This window comes from Podarcis muralis, chromosome 15 (genome assembly GCF_964188315.1).
Source record: "Podarcis muralis chromosome 15, rPodMur119.hap1.1, whole genome shotgun sequence".
Lineage (NCBI taxonomy): Eukaryota > Metazoa > Chordata > Lepidosauria > Squamata > Lacertidae > Podarcis > Podarcis muralis.
In genome coordinates, this window is record NC_135669.1 from 44,654,373 (window position 1) to 44,681,670 (window position 27,298).

At 58.0% G+C, this 27,298-nt stretch overlaps 1 protein-coding gene across 3 annotated transcripts; it reads left to right on the plus strand.

Annotated features, from left to right (window-relative positions):
• The first annotated feature begins 7,495 nt into the window (after positions 1–7,495).
• WDR81 (WD repeat domain 81) lies at positions 7,496–25,984 on the plus strand. Of its 3 annotated transcripts, none has more exons than XM_077919242.1 (11): positions 7,496–7,611; positions 8,563–12,237; positions 12,865–12,972; positions 13,667–13,857; positions 16,423–16,613; positions 16,822–16,975; positions 17,488–17,620; positions 18,286–18,963; positions 19,731–19,876; positions 21,957–22,136; positions 24,744–25,984. In XM_077919242.1, the coding sequence occupies exons 2-11, from the start codon at positions 8,589–8,591 to the stop codon at positions 25,065–25,067; spliced, it is 5,754 nt and encodes a 1,917-aa protein (XP_077775368.1). In that variant the 5' UTR covers positions 7,496–7,611; positions 8,563–8,588; the 3' UTR covers positions 25,068–25,984. The 3 variants fall into 3 exon arrangements, with proteins under 3 accessions (XP_077775368.1, XP_077775369.1, XP_028563168.2); XM_077919243.1 differs by having other exon boundaries at positions 7,507–7,611; positions 8,529–12,237; XM_028707335.2 differs by lacking the exon at positions 7,496–7,611 and adding an exon at positions 7,883–8,189.
• The last annotated feature ends 1,314 nt before the right edge of the window (positions 25,985–27,298 follow it).

Sequence of the window (27,298 nt, forward strand, 5' to 3'; positions counted from 1 at the left end):
AGGCCACAGCTAGCCCACAATAGCCCAGGGAGTGCCCTGTTCTCCCAGGGGCTGAACAGCGAGAACGCAGCAAGCTGGATCCAGGGTAGAAATCAAAGCACTGCTGCCTGTCGGTGTGGAAGCAGAGCGTGGCCACAGTGGCTGGGAGCCACCCAGAGCCCTCCCCTCCATGACCAAAGAGTCACATGCAGAAGGAGAGACTTTGCCCCAAAGCTGGAGAACTGTTGCTGCCAGTCCGTGCTGAGCCCCCTGGCTAGCTGCTCGTGTTGGCGTGGGGCACTGAGGCCACCCTGGTGCAGCCTAGGCCTTCCCCTCCTGCTCTTTTGCTCCTCTGGCCAAGCGCAAATGGGCACATCCTGCCCAAAGAGGACTGCATCCTAGCTGAGAGGCTGGGGAGGGAGAGGGAAGAGGCCCCTTGCCAAATCCTGGCCACGGAATCGGCCAAGAGGCTGAGCAGAAGCCCAGCATGGAGGAAGCAGGCGAATGTTGGAGGGTGGAGGGATGGCGGGGGAGGCAAATGAGAGCTCTAGATATGAAAGATGCATATTGCGAAGGCTTCTGAGAGGGAGGAGGAGGCGGTCGATTGGCTGGAGGGAGACTTGGCTAAGCCCTAATTAGCCTAAGCGGCTTTTGGAGGTGGCTTCCTAGTCGTCAGCCTCTGGCAAGGAGGCCAAAAGGGCCCAGAGGGAGGCAGAGGTTTTTGAAGCAGGGACACCTGTCGGGGATTCTCTAGCCATGATTTCTGCATTGCAGCAGGTTGGACTAGATGGCGCTTGGGGGTCCCTTCCACCACTACAAGTCTATGATTTTATTGTTCTATCATTCTGCCTCTTTGGTCAGGTTCAAAGGGGGCACTTTGGGAGGGCTGTGGGGGCTGCTTCCTGTGAGGGTGAGGGTCTAAGGCCTAGGAGGCGAAGAGGACAAGTGCATGGGCACAGAGGCCCTGCTTGGCATGCGGATGGCTCTGTCCCCACTGGTGGCATCTCCAGGTAGGCCTGGAGCCCTGGGAGAGCCACTGCTGCTGCTCCGTGTGGAGCATAAGAGTCTTCTGATGGAAGTGGCCACTAACTACAATGACTCTGCTCTGCAGAGTTGGGAGGCAGTAAATGCTTCTGAAGGGACGCGGGGTGGCGCTGTGGGTTAAACCACAGAGCCTAGGACTTGCTGATCAGAAGGTCGGTGGTTCACATCCCCGCAACGGGGTGAGCTCCCGTTGCTCAGTCCCTGCTCCTGCCAACCTAGCAGTTCAAAAGCACGTCAAAGTGCAAGTAGATAAATAGGTACCGCTCTGGCAGGAAGGTAAACGGCATTTCCGTGCGCTGCTCTGGTTCGCCAGAAGCGGCTTAGTCATGCTGGCCACATGACCCGGAAGCTGTACGCCGACTCCCTCTGCCTATAGAGCGAGATGAGCACGCAACCCCAGAGTCGTCCACGACTGGACCTAATGGTCAGGGGTCCCTTTACCCTTTATCTTTAAATGCTTCTGAATCCTGGTTGCTGGGAACTGCAGGAGGGGAGAGGGCTCTTGCACTCAGGTCCCGCTTGCGGGTTCCCCATTTAGGCACCTGGTTGGTGACAGGGTGCATGAACAGGTGGGCTACTGGCCTGGTCCAGCCTGCGCTTCTGATATTCTAATGACTCAGCAGAAGGCGGCTTCTCTTGTTCCTGTGAGGAAGCAGGCCAGGAAACAGCCTCAGGAGGGCTGTTGAGAGAGAACTGAGGCCATACGTTTATTCCTTATAAGCTTGACACAGCAGCTTCTGTTTCACCCAAACACACTGACCTCTTCCTCTGGCCTGCCTTGGCAACTTAGTCCCTGGAGGGGACCTGTTACAGAGTGACCAGATGCCCCAGGAGAGACAGGAGCGGAATGGGGTGGGCACTTTCAAAAGGGACCACCAACTCACTCCTGGCAGATGCAACTCCTTTCCCTCAATCTGGAGTCTGCCAAACCCTCACCCAGAAAGTTGCTTCCCCCTGCTTGCCCCCTCCTCCTCTGGGGCAGTCCCTGCGCTCCCCTCCCCAGTCCTGGCTTGCCTCTCCTGTCCTTGCAGGACTCCTGGCCTGCCAAGGCCCCTGCCAGAAGCTGCAGAGCGAATCAGGCTTCTGCACATGAGCCAATGCCCCAGCAATGTCAGCTATGTGCCTCCGCCCTTCCTGCAGCATGTGGGCCTGACGGGGCCCTGGAGGCAGCTCAGGGTGGCAGGGGCTCCCTTTCCAGCCAGAGAGACAGAGGTGCCCAGGAGTGGTGTCACATGGTGGGTGGCAGGAGAGGCAGAGGGCACCACATCCTGGCTCAGGAGTCTGGCAGGCAGCCCCCCTGGAAGGGGGAAGGGACCCAGGGAGGGCTTTTCTAACCAGGAAATGCCCCACCCTTCCCTTTGGTGCTGGAGGGGCAGGGCAAACCCACCTGGGCAGCAGAGGACCCCACAAGCAGCTCCAGGTTCTCCCGCCAGACCTTGCCTGCATCTGTGAACACAGGTGTAAAGGGCACCATCCTGAGGGATGCCACGTGGGAGGGGGAAAGGCAGCCTGCCTTGGGGTGTAGAGGGAGGGAGCCTTGCTTGTCTCACTCTCCAGACATTCCTGGATGAGTCATGGGAGGAGGCGGCAGAGGAATGCTCTGTGGCCACAGGGGCAGCAGCAGAAATCCAGCAGTCGTGGCCTTCGCTCTTCCCATGTCACCTGAAACACCCACCCCCATTGGCCTGGAGGGTGTGGGGAGGCCAGAGAGCAGCTGACCCAAGGCTGGAGGCCTGGAGCAGGGGAATTGGCAGCAGAGGGGTGAGGAAGGTGGACCTAGGCCCAGGCAGCTGCTTTTGCTGCTGGGGATCCAGGCCCAACCAGGAGGGCTGTGACAGAATCATAGAATTATACAGCTGGAAGGGGCCCTCCAGGGTCATCTAGTCCAACCCCCTGCGATTCAGGAATGGCAGCTAGAGAGGAATAATAATAATAATAATAATAATAATAATAATAATAATAATAATAATTTATTTATACCCCGCCCATCAGGCTGGGCTTCCCCAGCCACTCTGGGCGGCTACCAACAAAATATTCAAATAGGCAACCCGTGTTTGGAAATCTCCAGTGAAGAAGGCAGGAGGCTTTCCGTGGGGGAAATAGTTTCTGAGCCATCTCAGCTAGAAACCTGGCTCTTCCCGTGGGGATTTCTAAAAGGAAAAAAGAACCAACTCCTCTCGTAGGGAAGGGGCTGCAGCTTCTGCGTTAGACGGAGGACACGAGGAAGAGGCTCCCCTCCCAGGCTCTCCCCTCGGCCCTGCCCGACGTCGCCCATCGCCAGCCCCGTTAGGCGCCCGGAGCCTTGACGAGCCGCCGCCGCCTCGCCAGCGCCACTTTCCCGACTGCGGCCTCGGGGCGCCTTTGCGCGCTCTGACCTCCGCAGAACCTCCTCCTGGCCGCCCGGGACTGAAATAGCCGCCGCCGCCGGGCTATGTATAGGCTGCTGCCTCGGGCACCCAGCGGGGACTTATGTAACTCCCCTTGGCCGCCCCGGGCGAGGGCAGCGCAGCATCTCCGGCGCACCTGTGCCAAGGTGAGGGGCGCCCATTCCCCTGGCCGTGCACCCGTCTCTGGAGTCCACCTTGGACAGGGGAGAACTCGAGCAAGGCTGCCCTGCTCCCCCCTCCGCGAAGGAGGTTTCTTTTATTCCCATTTCCCGGAGGGGAGACTGAGGCTGAGAGGCGCGCAGCAAATCCCAGGAAGGCGACAGCCACCCACACCTCCCCCCTGGTGCTTGGCCGTCCCCTCGCAGCCCTCTCCCCCTCGGGCGCCCCTGGCTCAGACCCCTGGCCCGTCTCCGGAGGAAGGAGGGTCATCAGCCGGGCGAATGCCTGCGGACCCAGCTAAGGAGTTAGCTCAGAAGCAGGCAAGCCTCTCCTCTCCTTCCATTGACCATTTCTACTCCCCCCCCCCCGCCTGCTGTGAGAGGAGAAGCTCCTGGGGGGTGGGCAGGAGGGGGCGACTCTTTGCAGCGGCGAGGATGCCGGGCTGGGACCCCTGAGAGACCCCGACTGCAGTTCCTGCTCAGCCTGACCCTGGGCTACGCACGGCCTCTTTCTTAGCCTGACCCCCCCCCCCACAGGGCTGGTTGGGAGGATAAAATCGGAAGGTGGGCTAGAAATAGGAAGAGGGTGACCCGCTGGTGGGTCAAAACTGACCCCTTTCCTGAACCAATCAAAGGTATTTTTCAGTTTTTAAAAAGCAAGCAACTTTCACAAGCGGCGAAAATACATTTTATCCACTGCGCTGTCGGTGGGGGGGCAGTAGAGGCTAGAAGAAGAATCAAGGGATCATAAGAGACCCCCGACTTGCTCTCCTTCAGGGCTCCCCCAAAAGTTCCCCGAAGGAAAACCCCTTTCTCTAAAACCTGGCTGGGGCGCCATCTGCTGGCCACAGGGAGATGGTTTTACTTATTTATCTTTCAGGTAACTATTTAGGCATTCCTTCCCAGCACATAGGGTTGTACAGGTATTGCTTATCTCTTGCGTTGGTTTTGACCTTTCAAAGCCTCAAACGGCATGGGATAAGAATTTCTCAACAGTTGCTCATCCCACAAAATGATGCTCCTTCCCTGCCCCCACCCACCAATTACTGGATGGTGGCTGATGAGTTATGGAAACAGAGTCTTTCCAGTTGTGGTACCCAAAGTCTGGAATAGATTTGCAAGAGATATCCTCCTGTCCTTGTCTCTGCGGATACTTTTTTTTTTTAATTCAAAATTATAACAAGACATATTATCCAAAAACATATCATCCTTGTTCCCCCCCATTTTTCCTCCCTCCCCCCTCCCACACAACCCCCCCCCCCCCGGCTTCCCTCAGTTCCAGTTTTTGGTTTCTCTAAGAATGCTGTTTTCTGCGTGTTACAAAGTTGTATAGATCCTCAAACTATTTAGCTGATTATTATCAATAAAAAGTTTGTGAATGTTTATTCAAAACCTGCCAAGGAGTCCAGTTAGTTTTGTTGCATCTTCAGATACTTTGTAAAGGGTTCCCATTCATCCTTAAAGTCACAGTTATCCTTGTCCCGTAGCTTATATCTTCTGTGTATCTGAAGAAGTGTGCATGCACACGAAAGCTCATACCAAGAACTAACTTAGTTGGTCTTTAAGGTGCTACTGGAAGGAATTTTTTTTGTTTTGACTATGGCAGACCAACACGGCTACCTATCTGTAACCGTAGCTTATATGTCAGTTTTGCCAGTTCTGCATAGTCCGTCAATTTTTCTTGCCATGATTCTTTAGTTGGGGTTTCTTCAGTCTTCCATCCTTGTGCTACCAGAACTCTCGCGGCTGTTGTCGCATACATGAAGATGTTTTTCAACTTTTTTGGCAGGTCTTGCCCTACAATCCCCAACAAAAATGTCTCAGGTTTTTTTTTAACAAATATTAAAATGCTATGAACTAGCCACTGAATGCCTATAGCCACTGTCAGAGGCCTCTGTGTGCCTATTGCTGGGAAACTAAATTGGGGGCAGCTTGAGTGCTTCCCTTTGGGGGTGCCTGGTTGGCCAATGTGAAAGCAGGAGGCTAGGCTAGATGGGTCTCCTTTGGCCTGATCCAGCAGCCAGGCTCTTATTATGGTCCTATGGAACCTCCAGGTCCACAGGCAGTCTGCCTAGACTCCAAGGGATATTTGGCCACTGTGAGGACGGGATGCCAGACTAGATAGCCTGCTTTGGCCTGATCCAGCTGCCGCTGCTATGAAGGATGAGCTATGTGAACCGAGGAGAGTAAGGCTTAGTGTGTCTCCTCGTCACAATGGCAATGTTCTTCCTCCCCCGTGAGAGGCAGCCGGCCTCTGAATACCAGTTGCTGGGAATAGCAAACTGGGAGAGCAGCAGCTATGGGGGTCCTGCTGGGGGGCTTCCCAGGAGAGGCACCTGCTTGGTCACCCAAAAATGGTGGAGTGGAAAGTTACCAGGAGGAAGAAGCACCTCAGAATATTGGGAGAGAGCTGGTGTGGTGCAGGGGTGAGAGCAGCAATGGGGTGGGAGTCCAGCCACTTCTTCAGTCTCTCAGGGTTGGCGTCTCAGACTAGGCCTGAAGAGACCCAAGATCAGGTGTGATGGGTTCTGCCCAACATTGCGTGATGTCACACAGTGGGAGGAGGCCCAATGGGACTCAGCTGGCTGAGGAATATTGACCTGTCAGTGAAAATTGTTGGGGGGGGGGTGCTTGGCCCCTTCGGTCCCCCAATAGATGGCGCAGCTGCCCAAGATAATAAAACTCAGCAACCAGCCCAACTTGGGCCAGTTGCTACCCCTAAATCTAGCCTACCTCTCAGGATTGTTGTGAAGATAAATTTGGGAAGGGGAGGAACAAGGAACAAGATACACAGCTTTGAACTCTTTGGAGCAACAATTTGCTGTAAATGAATTGCTTTTAGCAGCAGCTGAGATTTGCAGAGTAGTGGGGGCCAGGAAGGCAACCCCCCCCCCCGCAAGACTACAAGGGCTTCATGCAAAGGGGGCGACTCCCACCCCCACCCTTCAGGTGTTGCTGGAACTACAACTCCCAGCACCATGACCTGCCCATTGGCCATGCTGCGATGGGAGTTGGAGTCCAGCAGGATTTGGGGTGCCCCAGGTGCCCCACCACCCCATAGATCTGATCTTCAGATAGGGCCCTGGAGTGCTTGTGCAATCCAGGGAGGTCACGACCCGACCTTTGGGAACAAAGGAGAAAGCTTGCAGCAGCCTTTGCCCACCCGCTGGGGCTGATGGGAGTTGAAGTCCGAGGCGCCTGGAGGGGCGGGGGGGGGGTTTCGCAGGCTCCTCTTCCTCGCGCAGCAAGCGCCACCCGCCACCGCGGAAAAAGACGAGGGTGGCACCCCAGCAGTTGCCACCAGGGGGCATCGCAGCTCCAGATGCTACAGGGGTGGGCGCGGGGGGGGAGAAACGGGGGGGGGGGCGGGTCTGGAAATGATGTTCCTTCCAACCCGCCCACGCACCAAACCCTCGCAAATTCAAAAGAAGGGCGGGGGGGGGGTGTGCCAGCACGGCAGGGAGGGTTTGTGGCTTTTTCAACTTTATAAGGCCCAGTGTGGATTGTGACCCGCGTCCATCATTCGGGAAAAAATCGTCAGCACATTTCCTTAACTAGACATCTGATGCGCAGGTGTCGTGATCGCAAAAAGAAAACCTCAAAGCGGTTTACAAAAAAGATGAAGCAATAAAATCGAGAATTTTTTACAGCGTTGCTTTAAAACAGATGAAAAGTTAAAATATTAGATTAAATCCCACGGCAATTTCCATCTGGGTGGACTTGAGTAAACATTAGCAGCAGCTGCCCAGCGAAATAGTGAGATCAAGAGGCAGGAAGTTCCAAATGTACGTAAATGGGACGTAGATTTAGGTCAACTCGCTCCCCGCGCCCGCCTCCCTCTCGCGCGCCCCCGTTCCTCCTTGGCTGCGCGTGCACGCCGCTCCCCCCCCCCTCGGGCCACGTGGAGTTTGTGTCTTTCCCCGGGAAGCGGCGCCACGTGACCGGCGCGTCAGCTGACCCAACATGGCTGGGAGCGGAGCGAGATCGGCCGCCGCCGCCGAGGAAGGCGCCCCCTCGCTTGCCGCCTGAGCCCCGCGCCCCAGGTGAGGCTGCCCCGCCGCCCCTGCTCGGCCCCCAGCCTCGCCCTGCAGCCCTCCCGCCAGGAAGCGGGGCAGGCGGGCCTCTGAACATGTGCAGAGTGCCTTGCTCGCGCCCGGCGGGGAAGGGCCGGGGAGGGAAGGAGACCCTCCTTCTCGGCGACGGTGCTGCGGAGACCCGGGAGGTGAGGGAGGAGGAGGAGGGGGCCGCCCCACGCCCGGAGTCCCGGCTCGGACCCGCAGCTCGTTTCCCGCGTGGTCCTGGCAGCCCGGTCGCCCGAGCATGTGCAGAGTGGGCTTCCCCTTTCCGCGGGGCAGCGCCGGCGAAGCGCTCCGTCAGCTGACAGTTTGCAGCGCGCCAGGCGCGTGACTCCAGGCAGCCTCCGGCTGGGCGCTTCCTCACTGCTTCGAAATTCATCGTCAAGGAGCTGGTGACTTTCTCCGGGGCGGGTGCAAGCAGAAGCTTCCAGGCTCAGTCCCTGGCAGCAAGTCCAGGAAGGGCAGGGAATGGCCCTGGCCTGAAATCCTGCAGAGCTGCTGCCAGTCAGAGCAGGCAGTGCTGAGCTAGATGGACTCATTTATTGGTAGGTCTCTCATGAGTTGGTGAATGGTATCTGGCGGCTCTCTTCCATAGAACCACAGAACTTTTAGAGTTCGGAGGGACCCAAGGGGTCATCCAGCCCAGCCCTTTGTTCAAATGGGGCTTGGGTTCAACAGGCGGCCCACAGGCATTCCAACTTTGCCACAGGCCTCTGGCTGTGAGCTGGGAGAGCTCAGAGGGTAGAGCATGAGACTCTCAATCTCAGTCAGGGTTGTGGGTTTGAGCATTGCAGGGGGTTGGACTAGATGGCCCTTGTGGTCCCTCCCAATTCTCTGATTCTAGCCATCCACCGCTTCCACAGACATTTCATGTTCTGCCCTAGTGATCTGTGGCTCTTTGTGTCTCCCCCTCCCCAGGGAATGCTGCTGTGCTGCCCCCCAGAATGGACACCCTCCTCAGGCAGGTGGAGAAGGACTTGGGCATTGACCGCAGCCAGCTGGCAGCTGCCACGGGGAGCTCCCACGTCATCGCTCTGGTGCCCACCAAGTGGCTGGCTGGCCTGAAGGAGCGGGGGGTGCTGCCCAGCCTGTGCCCGCACCCCGAAGGGCTCAGCGATGTGGAGGTGCGCACCTGCCTCCAGCACTCGGTGCAGAAGCTGCCGTCCGGCTGGACCAGGGTGGAGATCCACGGCCTGAGGAAGGACCGGCTGCGCTACGGGCTGGCGGTGGTGCCTGGCGACCCAAAGGAGCCCCCGGAAACCCTCCATGGCTTCATGCGCCACGTGGCTTCTCAGAACTACCGGAACCTGTGGAGCCAGGCTCACCGCCTTTATGTCCGCCCATACTGCCACGCGACCACCCCGCCCACGGCCCCTGCCCTGGAGGTGCTCTGTGGGGCCCTCCAGAGGCTCTACGGCTGCCCCATCGTCCCCGTGGGCAGGGGAGCCCCCTCCTGCACCTCCCCGGCCAAAGAGGGCGGCTGCTCGCCCGGCAGGTGCCCTCCTCTGCGCTGCCCCAGCATCCTCCCGGCGGAGGCGCTGCTGGAGTCCCCGGAGATGTTGTACGTGGTCTTCCCCTACGTCCAGTTCTGCCTCCACGACATCGTGACCTTCAGCCCGGCCAAGCTGACCAACAGCCATGCCAAGCTCCTCTTCATCCTCTTCCAGGTCCTGCAGGCCATGGAGGCCTGCCATCGGGCGGGGCTGGCGTGCGGGGCCTTCTCCTTGCACGATGTGGCCGTGGACGAGAAGCTGTGCGCCCGGCTCAGGGTCCAGCTCCGGGACTACGAGCGGGACGAGGAAGAGGAGGAGGTGGCGGCAGAAGCGGAGGCGGGTGCTGCAGGGAGGGACCTGCCGGCGGACGGAGGTGGCGTCCCTGCAGCGCCTGGGAAGGGCCTTGGGCAGCTGGTGCAGGACTGGGTGCATGGGCGCCTCAGCAACTTTGACTACCTCCTGCACCTCAACCGCTTGGCCGGCCGCCGGGCGGGTGACCCCAACTACCACCCGGTCCTGCCCTGGGTGGTGGACTTCAGCACCCGCAACGGCCGCTTCCGGGACCTTCGGAAGTCGAAGTTCCGCCTCAACAAGGGCGACAAGCAGCTGGACTTCACCTACGAGATGACCAAGCAGGCCTTTGTGGCCGGGGGCGGCCTGGGCGGGGAGCAGCCCCACGTGCCCCACCACATCTCCGACGTCCTCTCTGACATCACCTACTACGTCTACACGGCCCGGCGGACGCCCCGGGCCGTGCTGTGCTCCCACGTGCGCTCCCAGTGGGAGCCCAACGAGTACCCGGCCAGCATGGAGCGCATGCAGGGCTGGACGCCGGACGAGTGCATCCCCGAGTTCTACTCGGACCCCGCCATCTTCCGCTCCATCCACCCGGACATGCCGGACCTGGAGGTGCCGGCCTGGTGCGCCTGCCGTGAGGAGTTTGTGGCGGCCCACCGGGCGCTGCTGGAGAGCTGGGAGGTCTCCCAGGATCTCCACCACTGGATCGACCTCACCTTCGGCTACAAGCTGCTGGGCAAGGAGGCCGTCAAGGAGAAGAACGTCTGCCTGCACCTGGTGGACGGCCACACCCACCTGGCCAGCTACGGGGTGGTGCCCCTCTTTGACCAGCCCCACCCCCGGCGCCTGGCGGGGAGCTGCGCCCTCCTCTCCGCCGAAGCCCCGCCCGTCACCAGGCCCCTCATCCCACCTGTTCAGGAGACGAGAGTCCTGGAAGGGGGTGCCCCCAAGGGCCTGGTCAGCAATGGGGCCAGCGGGCCGGTCGTGGAAGCGGCGCCATGCGAAGGCGTGTGGGCCGGAGGCCGGTTCACGGCGGCGGAGGAGGAGGTGGAGCAGGGGGCGGAGGCACTGGAGGCCCTCCCGGTGGGGGCAGGCCGGGCCACAGAGCTGGCCGGTCCCCCCGTCCCACCCCCAGGGATCCCCGCAGAGGGCAAGCACCTCGGCCGCAGCAGGACCAAGGCAGGGGCTCCTCCTGCGGAAGGGCTAGAGGCCAAGATCGTCCTTCCCGAGGGCTGTAACTTCCTGCAGGCCTTGGAGGAGTTGGAGAAGCTGGACGCCTTCCTCCTGAAGGGGCTGCACGCCCAGGTGGGCCGGCCAGAGCAGCACCAGCCTCGCTTGCCCCTGGGGCCCTCGGACCTCTTCCAGAGAGACATGCAGGCCCTGGGGGTCGTGGTGGCCGAGATCGTCTTTGCCCCGAAGCTGCGGGCGCTGGAGCCCGGGGCGGCCCTGGCGGAGCGCTTCCAGGCGGCTCGGAGGCTGTGCCGCCAGCACCCCAAGGACATCCCAGCTCCTCTGCAGCACCTGCTGGATACGCTGCTGCGGCTGAAGGTGGCGGATGGGCAGCTCGCCAGGGCGGGGTGGGGGCCGCTCCTGTTTGGCTACCCCCCTGTCTGGCAGGGCCTCCCTCCGCCCTCCCCCTGGCAGCTGCGGAGCTCCTTCAGCGCGGTGCTGCCCTTCCCCGCCTACTTCCCGGCTCTTCACCGCTTCATCTCCACCTACCTGTCTCGCCAGGCGGAGGCCGAGGGTCGGGAGCTGGTGTTCCAGCTGTGGCGGCAGCTGGAGGGCGTCCTGAGCAGCATCACCCCCGAGGGCCTGGAGATCCTGTTGCCCTTCGTCCTGGCGCTGCTGTCCGGGGAGCGCACGGCTGTCCACGCCGCCTGGTACCTCTTTGAGCCCATCGCCAAGGCCCTGGGCCCCCGCAACGCCCACAAGTACCTGCTGAAGCTGCTGGTGGGGGCCTACGAAAACCCCCGCTGCCTCCACGGGCGGTTCTACCTGTACACCGACTGCTTCGTGGCGCAGCTGATGGCGCGGCTGGGCCTGCAGCTCTTCCTCTCCGCCCTCCTGCCCCACATCCTGCAGGTCCTGGTGGGGTCCGAGGGGGCCGCCCCGGAGGAGAACAAGGCCCTGCTGGGGGTGACGGAGGAGGAAGAGGAGGAGGACGAGAGCGGCAGGGGCAGTCCCGGGCCCTGCTCCTTTGGGGAGGAGGCCAAGGCGGAGGCGGAGAGGGGCTCGGCCCTGCAGCTGCTGGGCTACATGTCTGGGGTCAGCCTGCACGACCAGGCTGACCTGCCCGAGAGTGAGGACTTCCAGAACGGGCTCTACGTGGCCGAGGCTTTGCGGGGCAGGGAGGAGGAGGAGGAGGAGGAAGAGGCTGCGGCAGCCGAGGAATCCCTCAGCCTGGGCCGCCTGAGCGACAAGAGCAGCGCCAGCGAGGTCTCCCTGGGGGAGGACCGGTCGGCCGCCGACGGGGAGTCCCAGAAGGACAAAGGGAGCCTCAAGTCCCTTGACAGCAGCCAGGACCTGAAGCAGAGTGAGGAGGAAGAGGAGGAAGAGCAGGAGGAGGAGCAGCCACCGCAGGAGGAGGAAGACGAGGGCCAGCAGGATGGGGAGGAAGAGCGCGACGATGCCACCACCGTGGTCGCGGAGGAGCTGACGCTCTCCTTGGGACTCAGCCCCTCGGTGGAAGCCAGCCTGGCAGAGGACGATGATGGCGAGGAGGAGGAGGAGGAGGAGGAGGAAGACCGGGTCGGACGGGGCTTGTTGGACCAGGAGGGGGACAAGGAGAGGAGCATTCTGCTGGGTGAGCCAAGGCTCCTTCTGGGGGTGGGCGGGGAGGGGGGCCTAGTCATTCATTCATTGGTTTAAAAAATTGTATACTGCTGTATCATAGTGGTTTAGAGTAATATACCGTATTTTTCGCCCTATAGGACGCTCTGGCCCATAGGACGCACCTCGTTTTTTTTTGGGGTGGGATGAATAAAAAAAATTTATTTCCCCCCCAGCTGTGGGGCTGGGCCGGGTGGAAGCCCGAGCTTCCCCCGACCCCAGCCCCCAGAACAGGCTGCTATCCGCAAGCCTTGTGAGCCCGGCGGCAACTCCCGCCGGGCTAGCAAGGCTTGCGGATAGCTTCCTGAAGCCTGGAGAGCGAGAGGGGTCGGTGCGCACCGACGCCTCTCGCTCTCCAGGCTTCAGCGAAAGCCTGCATTCGCCCCATAGGGCGCACACACATTTCCCCTTCATTTTTGGAGGGGAAAAAGTGCGTCCTATAGGGTGAAAAATACGGAAAGTTATAAGCAAAAAAAGAATTCAAAGCAAACACCAGCAGGGACTGGGGAGGTGCTGGGAGGCTGTGTCCGCAAAGGGAGCTCCCTTGGGTGTGGGCAGGGTGCCGCCTAACCGCCCGCTCCCGCCCTCTCTTGTCTCCCAGACACAGCCTGCAAGATGGTGAGGTGGCTCTCGCCCAAGCTGGGCCCCACCACCACCTCCCGCTACGTGGCCAGGAACCTTCTCCGACTCCTGACGTCCTGCTACATCGGTAATCCTTGCCTGTGGGGTTATGGGGCGGGGGGGGCGGGAGAGGAGGAGGGTGCTTTTCATGGGTCTGGGGGAGGCCTTCTGTTGGAACAACCTTTGCCAACCTGGTGCCCAAGTGGGGTGGGTGGGCTCTAGAGGGAGTTTAGCCTGCAGAAGAGGAGATAGGAGAGCCATCTTCAACTCTCTCTTGAGGGCTGTCACATGGAAGAAGGCGCAAGGTTGCTTTCTCCTCCCCTGGAGGGCAGGACCTCAACAAACAGACTCATATTGCAAGAAAGGAGAGTCCAACTAAACCTTAGGAAAAACTTTCTGAGGTTAAGAACTGTTCAAAGTGGAACAGATTCCCTCTGAAAGTGGCGGATTTGTCTTCACTGGGCTCCAGTTTTCCATCGGCTGCAGCTGCTGGCATGGGCAGCCTGGACAGGGACAGGTGTTAGAGCCCAGCAGCCCCACAGGCATTCCCCAGACGGTAGGACTTGAACCAGGGGCATTGAGGGTCTGAGCTGCCCTGGCGCGTGTGTGTGTGTGTGTGTGTGTGGACTCTCCTTCACCAGGGGCGTGTAAGCAGTGGCTGAACTGCTTTCAGGGCTGCTGTCGCAATGGGATTTCCTGCCTTGGGAGCGGGTTGGGCTGAATGACCTTTGAGGGTGCCCCTCCCCCCCCCCATTCTCTCTCTGCTCTTTCTCCTTCTGCAGGTCCTGGCAGGCAGCAGTTTGTGGCCGGGGCTGAAGAGAGCAGCCCTCTGAGCTCCGGGAACATCTACCAGAAGCGGCTGCTGGTGGGGGACGTGGTGTCCGAGCCGGTGCTGACCTGCCTGGTCCACCTAGCACACCTGTATGGGGAGCCCGTCCTCACCTACCTGTACCTGCCCTATATCAGCTACCTGGTCAGTGTCTCTATCTGAGGGTGACTGTCAGGGCTCCAGGCGTGTCTGTGGGGCCCCTCCACTTTTCCTCTCTCTTCATCTTCCTTGGAGCAAAGTTCCGATGGCCATCTGCCAGGGATTCTTTAAATGAGATTCCTGCATCGTGGGGGGGTTGGCCTAGATGACCTTGGGGGGTCCCTTCCAGCTCCAGGTTGCTCTGATTCCATCTTGCCTTCTCCTACGCCATTGCCATATGCTGCGTCAGACCCCGGGGCCCACCTGGCACAGTCTTGTCCAGACTGACTGGCAGCAATGGCTCTCCAGGGTTTTGGGCAGGGAGTGTCCCTGGGGACTGAAGCTGGGACCTTCTGCATGCCAAGCAGGTGTTCTGCGCTACTGGGCCCTTACCCAGGGCTCTCTCTCACATTCTTCCACTCCAGCACCATTCTTGGGCAGCCTGAGCAGCTTCCCGCAGGGAACACAGGATTCAGCAGCCGGAGAAGCTTAGCTTTAAAAACAAAGCAGCCCTAGCAGACTCGCCTTCCCAAGTTTCTAGCCCTCATGGCTTTAGGGAGAAGCTGAAATGTGCCTGAGCAGTGCCTGGCGAACTCCCAGAGGGCGGGGGGGGGGGGGGCTGAGCAGAGGAGGGGCCAGCAGGACGGAAGATTGGGCAAATACATGTCAACTAAAATCCTAGATGTTGCCCCCCACCCAACTTCCAAGGAGGGAGTTTGCCTTGCTTTGTGTCCGGGGGTGGGGGTGGGGGGGTGGCAGCTCAGGGAGGAATTTCTTTTATTATTATTATTATTATTATTTCAAAACCAAAGAAACATTTACAAACATCAAATTCAAAATCTACATTCATTTCCTAATATAAGCCTATTACATAGATTACCTAAATTAAAATATATCTAATTGCTCTGTGCTTCCCTTTGCTATATGTAAATACAAAGCAATTAACAAATTATATTATAGGTTCCCATATACCTCCCACTCCCCTTCACCCATGTGTGATCTCAATATTTTACTTCTTCCATCTTGTTGTGTTGTTATAACTTAATAATTATTCAATTGATTCTGTTACTATTTTCTTGCTTACTCCTGCACGTTTTACACGTTCTCTATTAATATTTCAATTCCGGAACCATATTTTTTCAGGGGGGGAGTTTCGCTTCCTCCCCGGCAGCGGCTCTGGAAGGAGAAGCTGACTCATGTTCAGCCTCAGGGGCTCTGACTGCCTTCTGCACACTCACTTGTTCTCTCTCTCTGTGTGGAGGTCACACTCTGTATTGGGGACACTTCCCCATTTTAAATCTTTCCCAACAAGGAAGGTTGTATTTAGCAAAGTCGGGGGAGGGAGCAGCCCCTTCGCTGGGTGGGGGGAGGAGGAGGCGGCGGCGGCCTCTGGGAAGAGCTGTGCTGAGCCTCACAGCAGTGATGTCCAATTGGCCAGGCTGGCACCGAGGGTGAAGCACAGAATGGCACCCCCTTCCACTAGGGGCAAAGGGGTGGGTGAAGAGCTACATTAGGAACAAGAGGGGAATCAACCGGATGGTTGAAGTGGGAATCCAAGGGCACTGAATCATGCCAGGAGACCCCCTGGGGGCGACTACTCAGGAGGTGGCAGATCCGGCCTCCAAGCAGCGCACCACAGCCATTGCGGCCACAGAGGCAGCAGGTGATGCATTCATTCCTTGGAGACTGGATCTGCTGCCCCTGTGGATCCTGCCATCTGAGGCAGCCACCTCAGCTTGCTCATGAGTGGGCAAGGCAGGGGTGCAAATGATGCCATGGTCTGTTTTATGGAGGAGAAGGCTATCCATGGTTAGAATCATAGAATCATAGAGTTGGAAGAGACCACAAGGGCCATCGAGTCCAACCCCCTGCCAAGCAGGAAACACCATCAGAGCACTCCTGACATATGGTTGTCAAGCCTCTGCTTAAAGACCTCCAAAGAAGGAGACTCCACCACACTCCTTGGCAGCAAATTCCACTGTCAAACAGCTCTTACTGTCAGGAAGTTCTTCCTAATGTTTAGGTGGAATCTTCTTTCTTGTAGTTTGGATCCATTGCTCCGTGTCCGCTTCTCTGGAGCAGCAGAAAACAACCTTTCTCCCTCCTCCATGTGACATCCTTTTATATATTTGAACATGGCTATCATATCACCCCTTAACCTCCTCTTCTCCAGGCTAAACATGCCCAGCTCCCTTAGCCGTTCCTCATAAGGCATCCTTTCCAGGCCTTTGACCATTTTGGTTGCCCTCCTCTGGACACGTTCCAGTTTGTCAGTGTCCTTCTTGAACTTGAGTACCAGGTGCTGGGAAGCACAGGAGGGGAGAGGGCTCTTGTGCACAGATCCTGCGTACAGGCTTCCCCCAGGGGTTGTACTAGATGACCCTGGAGTCCTTTCCAATTCTACCACTCTATGATTCTTCTCAAGTTCCATAGGAAAGGCAAGGATTTTAAGGTGGGGGTTGTCCCCAGCCCTGCCTAAAGATGCCTCCTGGGGATTGACCTGAGGCCCTTCTGCATGCCAAGCAGGTGTTCTGCCGCTGACCCACGCGGGACCTCCTTTCCCTCTTCCAGGTGGCTCCTGGGGGCGGAGCAGGCATCGTCCGGCTGAACAGCCGCAAGGAGGCCGGGCTCCTGGCCGCCATGACGCTCACCCGCAAGATCGTCGTCTACCTCTCGGACACCACCCTCATGGATATCCTGCCCAAAATCAGCCAGGAGGTCCTTCTGCCTGTCCTGGGCTTCCTCACCTCGCCCACCATCAGGTGAGAGGCTGGGGCGACAGACCCCCTCTGGCATGCAGCAAGAGGGACCCTCTCTGGCCACGAGGGCCTCCGCTCTGGAGGCGCTGGCTGGGGGAACCCTGCAGCCCCTGCCGTGCCCCCAGAGCCCTTGTGGGGGAGACTGGGCGGTGTGTGCTGGGATGTCTCTCTTGGGCACCCTTCTTGACTGACGCCCCACCCTCCCCTCCAGCTTCCCCAGTGGGGCTCAGGCCCGCGTCGGCTTGTGCCTCAAGACCATCGGCCTCGTGGCGCTGGTTTGCTTGCGGATCGGGTCGGAGATGGTGCAGCTGCACCTCAGCCAGACTCTCCGGACGTTCTTCGAGACGTTTTCGCTGCTGGAGCAGGTGAGTCGGGAAGGGAGGGCAGAAGGGCGGGGAGCTTTTTCGGCCTCTGCCGACGGGGGTGGAGAGAGAGAGAGTGTGCGAAGGACCCCTGGCTCTGGCAACACCTGAACTCGTGGCACGTGGAAGTGGGGTGGAAGTGGAGTTCTTTCTCATAAGAGGCATCAGGTCAACCCAGGAGATGTTTCTCAGGCCACAAACGTCCCGAAAGTGATCTTTCTTCTGCAGAGCCAAAATGGTCTTATTCGCTGCACGGATCATATCTAGGGAGCCTTGGTGGCAGAGGCTGGGGAGACACAAACACTGGGTTCCAGTTTCTACAATGCTTTCACGGGTCCCTTCCAACTCTACAGTTCTATGAAAAGTGCAGGCAGGGGAGAAATGGCCTCTTCCAAAATGCAGTGCTGTTCTCAGGGCGGCTATTGGCGCTGGGTGGGAATCCTCTCCCAGAGGTGGGTGCCAGCAAGGCTGTGACTGGTCTCCTCCTCCTCCTCCTCCTCCTCCCCCCTGCCCAGGGTGCGACACAGGAGCCGCCTGCCCTGCCGACGAGGCTGCTGCCCCCGGACCCGTCTGCTGTGTTGGAGCTGCAGAAGGTTTTCAGCCTGGAGATGGCTTACATCACCTTTGTCCCCTTCTCCTGCCTGCTAGGTATGGCGTGTGGCTTGACTCTCCTCCCCTGCTCTCTCTCGATCCGTGTCTCTCTTTTGTGCTCTTGCAGACACATGCATGCGCACACGCTCTGCACCTTCTCAAATGGCTCTGGGTGTGAGTCTCGGGCAGCAGACACAACAGCGAGTCTTGTGGCACCTTGAAGATCGGCCCAGCCTGTGCCCACCTGGTGCCCTCCAGCTGTATTGGGCTGCAGGGACTGGGGTGGCCAAGTTGCCCAAAACATTGGGAGGGTGGCAGGCTGGCAAAGCAGAAAGGTATAAGTGTGTGTTTTTCCCCCATCTCCTTGAGATGACCTGAAGGCCCCTAAGGAACATCCATTCTTCCTTTTGGACCCTGGACATCTTGAGGCAGTGAGTTCCACAGGTTAATTTGCAGCAGTTTGAATAACCTTTTTCATTCTAGAACTGCATGGGATAAAAACGTCTCCCTGCTTCCTTTCTCCAACCTGTGCACAATTTTTATAAACCCCTCTGACTGTTTCTCTCCCTCCTTTTTTAAAACTTGACAAGCCCCAGACCCTGTTGCCTTCGCAGCTCCTTGACCCCGTTGCGCTTGGTGAGGAGAGGCCTTGGAGCTCCCTGGCCTTGCGCGGGGCCTGGATCCATACCCAGAGCTCCCCCACCTTCCTCCCTTCTCTGCAGGCGACGTCATCCACACCCTCGTCCCCAACCACGCGCTGGTCGGGCGGCTGGCCGGCCTCTACCTGGAGAGCATCAACCCCCGAGGCCTGGCTTCCCAGAGCCAGGATGCGGCCACGCCAGGCCCGGGTTCCTTGGAGCAAAGCGCCCTGGGCGCGGACCCCTCCTCCGGCCCATGCGAGGACACGCACTCGGGGACTTTTGGGAGCGTCCTGGTGGGCAACCGGATCCAGGTCCCCACAGAGGCCTCGGGGAGCCCCGGCAGCTTCTGCCCCACGCCGGGGCGCCGGGAGGAGGGGGAGGCCCTGAAGCAGGATCTGCACCGCAGCGCCCACCACCTCTGCGGCAACTGGCTGGCCTACTGGCAGTACGAGATCGGGGTGAGCCAGCACGACGCCCGCTTCCACTTCCACCAGATCAAGCTGCAGAGCTTTGTGGGCCACGTGGGGGCCATCAAGTGCCTGGCCCCCCTGGGCGGGGAGGACTTCTTCCTCAGCGGCAGCAAGGACAAGACGGTGCGCCTCTGGCCCCTCTACAACCGGGGGGACGGCACCCGCGAGGAGGAGCCCCGCCTGACCTACGGGCAGCACAAGAAGTCCGTCTTCTACGTCGGCGCCCTGGAGGCCCCCCAGCACGTGGTCAGCTGCGACGGCACCGTCCACATCTGGGACCCCTTCACTGGTGAGGCTTGGCCGGCCCGCAGGAGTGTGGCCCCCTGTGGCTGGGTGATGTAATAATAATTTAAAAATTAATAAATTTTATTTATACCCTCCCCGGCCAGAGCCGGGCTCAGGGTGGCTAGCACCAGTAAAATTACAGTAAATACATAATGGGGGAGAACAAAAAAACACACACACAATTTAAAATGCAGCCCCGTTTTAAAAGTAGCCGATAGATCAAAACCGTAAGGAGAGGGAAACATAAGGGTCAGACTGAGTCCAGCCCAAAGGCCAGGCGGAACAGCTCTGTCTTGCAGGCCCTGCGGAAAGATGTCAGGTCCCGCAGGACCCTGGTCTCTTGTGACAGAGCAATCCACCAGATCGGGGCCAGGACAGTGGTACCTCTGGTTACGAACTTAATTCGTTCTGGAGGTCCGTTCTTAACCTGAAACTGTTCTTAACCTGAGGTACCTTAGCTAATGGGGCCTCCCGCTGCCACCGCACGATTTCTGTTCTCATCCTGAAGCAAAGTACTTAACCTGAGGTACTATTTCTGCGTTAGTGGAGTCTGTAACCGGAAGCATCTGTAACCCGAGGTACCACTGTACTGAAAAGGCCCTGGCCCTGGTTGAGGGAAAGTGGGGCTTGGAGCCTCTTGGGAATACCTCATCTGGTGACGCACGTGTGCCAGGAGGAAAACACGCCAGAGGTGGGTTTGGGGCAGCACATCCGGCTCTGGAGCCGGCTGCCCCTTTCGCCCCCTCTGAACAGGCTGTCTCTCTCTTGCAGGCAAAGTCGTCCGCACGTTTGAGGCCCCTGACTGCAAAGTGCCCATCACGGCGGTGAGCGCCATGCCGCCTCCCTACAGCAGCATCAGCATGGCCAGCGCCGACTCGGTCCTGCGCTTCATCGACCACCGGAAGCCGGGACTCCAGGTACTCTGCAGTTTCGTTGCTCCCGGGGCTGCTTTAGTCAGCGGAGGTGGGGGACATTTCCCGCTCCCCATTGGGCGTGACTGTGAAGAGGAGGCCGTAGCCTTGGGACAGAGCAGCTGCCCTGGTCCAGCTTCCCACCGTAAAAGGGTCTGAGAGCAGGCGATGGTTTTCTCTTCCACAGACACCAGGGAGCCAATACAGGCAACTCCCAATTTATGCAGCAGTTACGTTCCAAGGAATCGCATGTTTATGTGAAATTGCATACCGTATTTTTCGCCCCATAGGGCGCACCAGCCCATAGGGCGCACCTAGTTTGGGGGGGGGGGGGAATAAAGGGGAAAAATTTATTTTCCCCCCCAGGTGTGGGGCTGGGGCGGGGGAAGCCCGAGCTTCCCCCGACCCCAGCCCCCAAGAACAGGCAGCTCTCCGCAAGCCGTGGGAGCCCCGGGTTTTGGGATGCAGGCTGCTATCTGCAAGCCTAGGGAGCCCAGCCATGGGCTCCCCAGGCTTGCGGATAGCTTCCTGAAGCCTGGAGAGCGAGAGGAGTCGGTGCGCACTGACCCCTCTTGCTCTCCAAGCTTCATCGAAAGCCTGCATTTGCCCCATAGGACGCACCCAGATTTCCCCTTCATTTTTGGAGGGGGAAAAGTGCGTCCTATAGGGCGAAAAATACGGTATGTTTGAAGCACCATTGGAAAAGCCTGCCAGCACCCTGTTCCACCCCTTTTGATGATTAATGAATTTTATTATTACGGTCACAGACCAGTTCCGGGTCGCTTACAATATCAGGAAAATCATAAAACACAACAGGAATACATTGAATTGGGTATAACAGAGACAATTCAGATATAGCGGCAGTTAAAAAAAATATTAAATATTGATCACTAAAATATAACCTAAAATTATCTTTAAAACCTTAATCATTTTTGTAGTACAGCTTTTCCCCTAAGTTTTATGGCAGTCCCCCTTTTGATGATGTTTTTGGGTCGTTCCGAGCTTGGCGCGTTGCATGGACACATGTAAATATGGTGTCATTTCATTGCCTGTACTGCCAGGACTGAGCTGGAGAGAGAAAGGCAGAAGGCAGCTCAGAATAACAGCCTTGTCCAGTCCAGTCCAGCTCCCTGTAATGTCAGAATCACAACAGCAGCATCTCTGGCAGACGGCCAGCCAACTTGACGGGACATTCGGAAGAACGTCTTGGTGGTCAGAGCTGCTGAAAAACCTCCAGCGAAGGAGGGGGCACCACCTTCCAAGGGACTCTGTCCCGCTGCCAAACAGCTCTTAGGAAGTTCTTTCTAATGTTCTGCCAGAATCTTTCTTGCCATTTGGTATCTGTTGGTTCGGCTCCCGTCCTCCAGAACAGCAGAAAACAAGCTTGCGCCACCTTCCATGTGGCAGCCCTTCAGAGATTGGAAAATGGCTCTCATGTCACCTCTGAGTCTCTTTTCTGGGATCCTTTAGCCGCTTCCCTATGGGATCTGTCACTCGGAGACAAAACATCTGCTTTGCATGTAGGTCTCTGGCGCACTCCCAGCCTGTTGGAAAAGTGTCAGGTGATGGGAAAGACCCTCCCTTGCCTGAGGCCCTGGAGAGATGCTTCCAGTCAGAGCAAGCAGCACTGGACCAGGTGGACAGAGAGTCTGGCCTGCAGCCAGGCAGTGCCCTGTGAGGGTGGGCCTGGGGGCTGGAGGGGGCCTCACATTTACCTGGGAGTCATGAATTGTGACCCCAAGCAACAACTTTGGGAGATGGGAGGCCCCCAGCTTGCAGGCAGGAGGTCCCCAGTCCAGCCCCACAACAGTCCCCTCACTTACCAAGGGGGCCACGTGGCAGGTGCCGGGAGGGTCTCCCTTTCCCAGGGCCCTGGAGGGCCTGACGTGGTTCCCCTGGTCCTCTGAGGCAGAGCAGTGGCCTTGCAGGTCTCAGGTCCAGTCCCTGATGGCAGCACTGGGGAAATGCTGGGGAGCTGCTGCCGCCAGTCAGAGCAGGTGACGCCGAGGGAGAATTGCCGCAGGTTTTGGCGGGGAGTGAGGCTGCTTCTGACGCCCCTCTCCCTCCCCTCCTTCTGTGCCCCCAGCATGAATTCCGCCTGGCCTGTGGGGCCAACGCTGGCCTGGTCCGCTGCCTGGCCGTCAGCCCCAGTGGCCGGAGCCTGGTAGCCGGCTTCTCCTCCGGCTTCATGGCCCTGCTGGACACCCGGACAGGCCTCATCCTGAAGGTGTGGCCAGCGCACGAGGGAGACATCTTGCAGATCAAGGTAAGGGGCTGGGCTGGAGGGGTTCATTTGGATGCATCCCCCCCCCGCCTCATTCATCTCGAAGGCAAATCTCGTTTACCTTCCAAATGCTGGCTAAAACTAGGGACCACCCTGTCGTAAGAGCGCAAGAAGAGCCCTGCTGGTTCCGGCCCATCTAAGCCAACCTCCTGTGCTCAACCAAGTTTTTGAAATAAAAGCCAGGAATTAGGAGGTGTGCGAGGGCATCCCAGGCCCATGGGCACCACCCTGGGGGCCCCAGATTGCCTCGCCTGGTCTGACCTAGATGCCCTGTCACTCTTGCTCAGAGACCGGCTGCCCCCCTTTCCCCACTGCTGCACCTCAGACAGCTGAAGATTCCCTTCTGTGGGTCCAAGGTATCGCCTGGTGCTCTTGGGCGCTGGGCTGAGGGACTCAGGTTAAGCGAGCGCAAGTAGCCAGTCTTCAGCCTGCTTTCTGTACAGGGAAATGCTCTGCATGGGGGGGGGGGTCCTCAGGCCCCCTGCCCCAAGGCCCTTGCAGCTTCAGATCCAACACAGGGGCATCATTCGCTGTAGCCTTGTCTGCTTACGTGTCTCCAGTGCATCCCTAGATTGCACGCTGGAGAAACCGGGGGATCTGGTATTGCAATGTTGCACACAGACAAACAAAAACCCTGCCTCCAGCCTTCCTGATTCCAGAGAGGAGGGCGGTCGCATGTGAGCAATACCTTGTGGAAGGCATCCAGTTGTGGAGCGGCTTGTACTGCGTGGGTGTGGAAGTGGGGTGAGGGCGTTGGGGGTTTGGCCGGTTGTCCCCTCTGTTGATCCTTCTCCAGGGGCCATTTCTGAGCTGGTGGGAGGAGGACAAAGGTCTTGTGTGCCAGAGGCGGGGAAGGCGGATCTGTGTGTGTGTGTGTGTGTGTGTGTGTGTGTGTGTGTGTTGCCGGTCCCTGCTTTCCCCCTTAGCACTGGCCGGCTGCCCCCATCTGAATGGCTAACCCTTCTCCCTATTTGCCTGCTCCCTGGGCTGCCCTCCGTGTCCTTCACCCTGAGCCAAACAACCCAGCTGCTTGTGTTCCTCCGCTGACGGGAGGCCCTGGGCCACAAAGCCCCACTGGCAGCTCCCAGGCACTGCTGCTGTCAGGACTGGGCTGCCAGTGCCGAAAGAGGCTGGCTGGGACCCATGCGCACACCCTCCTTCCTTGGCTAGGTGGGGCATCTGCATCCTGTGTGGCAGCAGGGCCCTGTGTGGGGCTACCTTTGAAGGTGACCCAGAAATTACAACTAACCCAGAATGCAGCCGCTAGACTGGTGACTGGGAGCGGCCGCCTACACTCTTGAAAGACCTACACAGGCTCCCAGTACGTTTCCAAGCACAATTCAAAGTGTTGGTGCTGACCATGAAACCCCTAAACGGCCTCAGTCCAGTATATCTGAAGGAGCGTCTCCACCCCCATTGTTCTGCCCGGACACTGAGGTCCAGCACCGAGGCCATTCTGGCTGTTCCCTCCCTGCGAGAAGCCAAGTTACAGGGAACCAGGCAGAGGGCCTTCTTGGTAGTGGCACCCGCCCTGTGGAACGCCCTCCCACCAGATGTCAAAGAGAAAAACAACTACCAGACTTTTAGAAGACATCTGAAGGCAGCCCTGTTTAGGGAAGCTTTTAATGTTTAATAGGTTATTGTATTTTAGTGTTTTGTTGGAAGCCGCCCAGAGTGGCTGGGTATAAATAAATTATTATTATTATTATTATTATTATTATTATTATTATTATTATTATTATTTATTAGGCAGGCTGCCTTGGGTGGCAGACGCTGAAGGCGGTATCCCACAGGCGCCCTGCTGCCTCTGCTGCCAGCGGCACTGGATTCAGGCAGAATGTTGCCAAAATATCCCATGATCTTGCCGGAAACTGCTGCTGCTGCAGGCTAGGGAGGCTTGGGCGGCCGCATGTTCTGGCTTTGCCTCAGGCGGCAAAATGGGATGTGCAACCCCTGTGAGGCAGCCCCCTGGTCCTTCGCAACCGATTCTACATTGGGAAGGGTGGCCTTTGGGAAGGCCCTCCCCACCAGTTCTGCGGAGGCAGTGAGATGCCAGTGGCCGGTTCTGGTTTTGCCACACTTGCTGGAGAGCATGCTGAGAATGGTGGTGAAGCTGGCACCACTGGAGTCCCCCATGAACCACGGGTGGGTGGTGGGTGAGCCCCCCAGTTAGTGCTGGGGCTGAATACTAGCCAGGGCTCCTGCCTGGGGCACGGGAAGTGAAATTATTTATGTCATAAAATTCATTCACCGCTTGATTGTTAAAAAAGAAAGAAAAGCAAATCATGAAAAATCTGCAAGTTCTTTAAAACATACAAAAACCTAAAATACTAAAACGGTGTCCAATGTCCAGTTGTGGCAATGGAAGAAGTCGAGTGGGCACATGGAGGGTAAGGCGATCTTGCTGGGTAAGGCAGAGTGCCTTGAGGCATGTGCAAAGTGCCTTTCCCCTTCCACTTTGTAAAGCAGGATTCAGTGGCAGGGTGCATCTCCCCTTTGCATCAAAGGACTGCTGCCCCCCATTCTGGGTGGGGTTCCCGGGTGTGGGCCGAGATGCCCCTGAGCTGACGAGTGACGTTTCCCCCACAGGCCACGGAGGGCAATGTGCTGATCAGCTCCTCCTCCGACCACTCCCTGGCCATCTGGAAGGAGCTGGAGCCGAAGCCCCTGCAGACCTACAAGCCGGCCTCCTCGGAGCCCATCCACACCTTCGACCTCTACGGCAACGAGGTGGTGGCCGGGACCGTGGCCAACAGGATCAGCGTCTACGCCCTGCAGGAGGCGCTGCCCCCCAGCGTCACCAAGCTCAGCTCCGAGAACTTCCGGGGCACCCTCACCAGCCTGGCTGTCCTGCCCACCAAGTGCCAGCTCCTGCTGGGCTCCGACAATGGCACCGTCCGACTCCTGGCGTAGCCCCAGCTCCCATGACACACACCTCTCCTCCCTTCTGGGGAGACTGGGGATGGGTGAGAGAGGGGGCAGGGGGCTTCGAGGAGAGCTCCGTGCCCACTTTGACTCTCTGCAAGCAGGCTGCTGGGCAGCCAGAGGCCCCAATCCTCTCATCACCGTATGTGCCTGAGTCTCTTTGGGAAGTGGGGTGGGCATTCCCTGAGGAGCCCACGGAGGGTGGTAGATTTGGTGCCCTCTTCCACCTCCCCTCTCCAACGCAGCATTCCTGTTCTTGAACTTTTTCGATTGTGTGTGTGTGTGTCGCACAAGACTTCTTCTGTCCTCCTGGCTCCCCCCCATCCACCCCGTATGCGTCTCCTCCCCCCACCCTGCAAGAGCTGGCCTCCGTGCAAAGAGAGAAGGCTTTGCACCTGGACGGTGGCATCACCTGGGCACCGGGGGCTCCTCCAGTTGGACTATGGAGTGTGCCTTCTCTCCACCCTGTGGAGAATGGTCCTGATGTGGTGCTTGGAGAACTGGAACCCTCCGAACCTCCTCCTCCTCCTCTGGGAGGGGGGCAGCCTCTTTCCTGGCCGACCAGCCCTTGCAGATGCCCTTGGCACCCAGTTCTCCAGTCTCCCTGTCTTTGCTCAAGCCCAGCGAGGATGCAAACACACACACACACAGATTCAGTGGTCCAACTGCCCTGCCACGTTCTGTCTCGCTCTGCCTGTCCTCCTGGAATGATATTTTCCCCCTGGGGTGGGAGTGGCAGGGAGGCAGCTTGTGGGAAAAACCCCCCACCCAGGCAAGGGTCAGCACACCTGTGCAAGTGCTTGCCCCCTTTTCCTGGGGGGAGGGGAGCAGACCCCCCTTTGCTGATTAACTGATTGCAATAGATTATATATATACATATTCTAATAAACACCCTGGAGCTCGCAGTTGCCTTCTCTCTCTCTGTGTGTGGCATGAATTTGGTGTCCGGCTGCTGCTTCCTTCTCCCCCCCCCCCCCCCCGCGACCTCCTCCTCCTCCGTAAGGGACAACAGGGCGCCACAAAAGGGCCAAGATGTTCCAAAACTTTCTGTGGTGACTCAGAAGTTAATCTGTGCCAGATAGTGAGACAGCCTGGCTGTTTATTTATTTAGTAAGCGTATGTCCGGTCCCTGGCAAGAAACAAACACACCAGATAGTCAAGGTGAGGAGTGCCCTCTAGGCAAGGCAAAGCTGCAATTCCTGACTTCAGGGGGTTGGACTAGAGGACCCTTGGGGTCTCTTCCAGCTCCACAATTCCATGACGTTGATTTCAAAGGAGGCCTCGAAAGGCCAAGCAGCTGGAAGAAATTTAAGGACTATCTTAAGAAACATTGTAAAATTAATGAATGCTAGAATGACGTTGGATTGGAGAATATTTGGCTTATAGTGATGAAGGTTAAGTATTGAAATGAAAGGTTAAAAATCTAAAAGGAAAATAAGGGAGAGGATTTGCTGAATTGATAACTGGAAACCAGAACACAGAAAGGGAAGGTATGAGGAAGTCGGGGAAATAAGGTATAAGAAAATAAGGTAACTGAAATTATACTTGTTTTTCTTTTTTCTTTTTCTCTTTTTTGTTGTTATTTGTTGTGTCTGATTTGTTGTTATAAAAATTTGGAAAATGTTAATAAAAATTTATTATAAAAAAAAGAAAGAAAAGAAAGGCCAAGCAGCTTCCAGCCAAGCAGGGAGGAATTATTAGGGTAGCATTCAGCTAAGTTTTGCAGGGAGTAGACCTGCTAGGAATCACTGGACTTCACTTGGGCCTGTTCCTCAGTTTCTCCCAAGGCAGGCTGCTTGTTCAGCTGCGCCGCCTGGCCCAGCTCTGGTTTTCAAGGGGGGCGGAGTGCATGTCCCTTTTGCATGCAGAGTTTCGAGAGTCGTCTTTCCCTTCCTTGCTGCCCCCTCCCCAGGTGCCTATGCTTTGGCCAGGATCCAGCGGGCGGCTGCTTGAGGGCTCGGTAGTCCCAGCTGGGCCGGCTGAGGGGGCCGCGTTGCTCGCCTCTGCACGGAGGCTGCAGCTGGGCTCGGGGTGCAAAGGGACCCCGTTCTTGCCCTCTAGGAGGCTCCCCAGCCCACCCCAAACACAGGTCGGGCAGCAGCCCTGGAGGCGGCGAGGCGGTTCGGTCCTGTTGCTCAGGTCCCTTCCTGCGCCGCCACACAGTTCCCGGAGAAATGTTTAACCAGATGCAGAAAAAGTCAATATTTGCCCACGGAGGG

Excerpts from the sequence above, each read along its gene's own strand:
- WDR81 (XM_028707335.2), top strand. Across the intron at positions 12,238-12,864 it reads GGAGAGGAGCATTCTGCTGG|ACACAGCCTGCAAGATGGTG; the intron begins GTGAGCCAAGGC and ends CTTGTCTCCCAG. Across the intron at positions 22,137-24,743 it reads GAGACATCTTGCAGATCAAG|GCCACGGAGGGCAATGTGCT; the intron begins GTAAGGGGCTGG and ends TTTCCCCCACAG.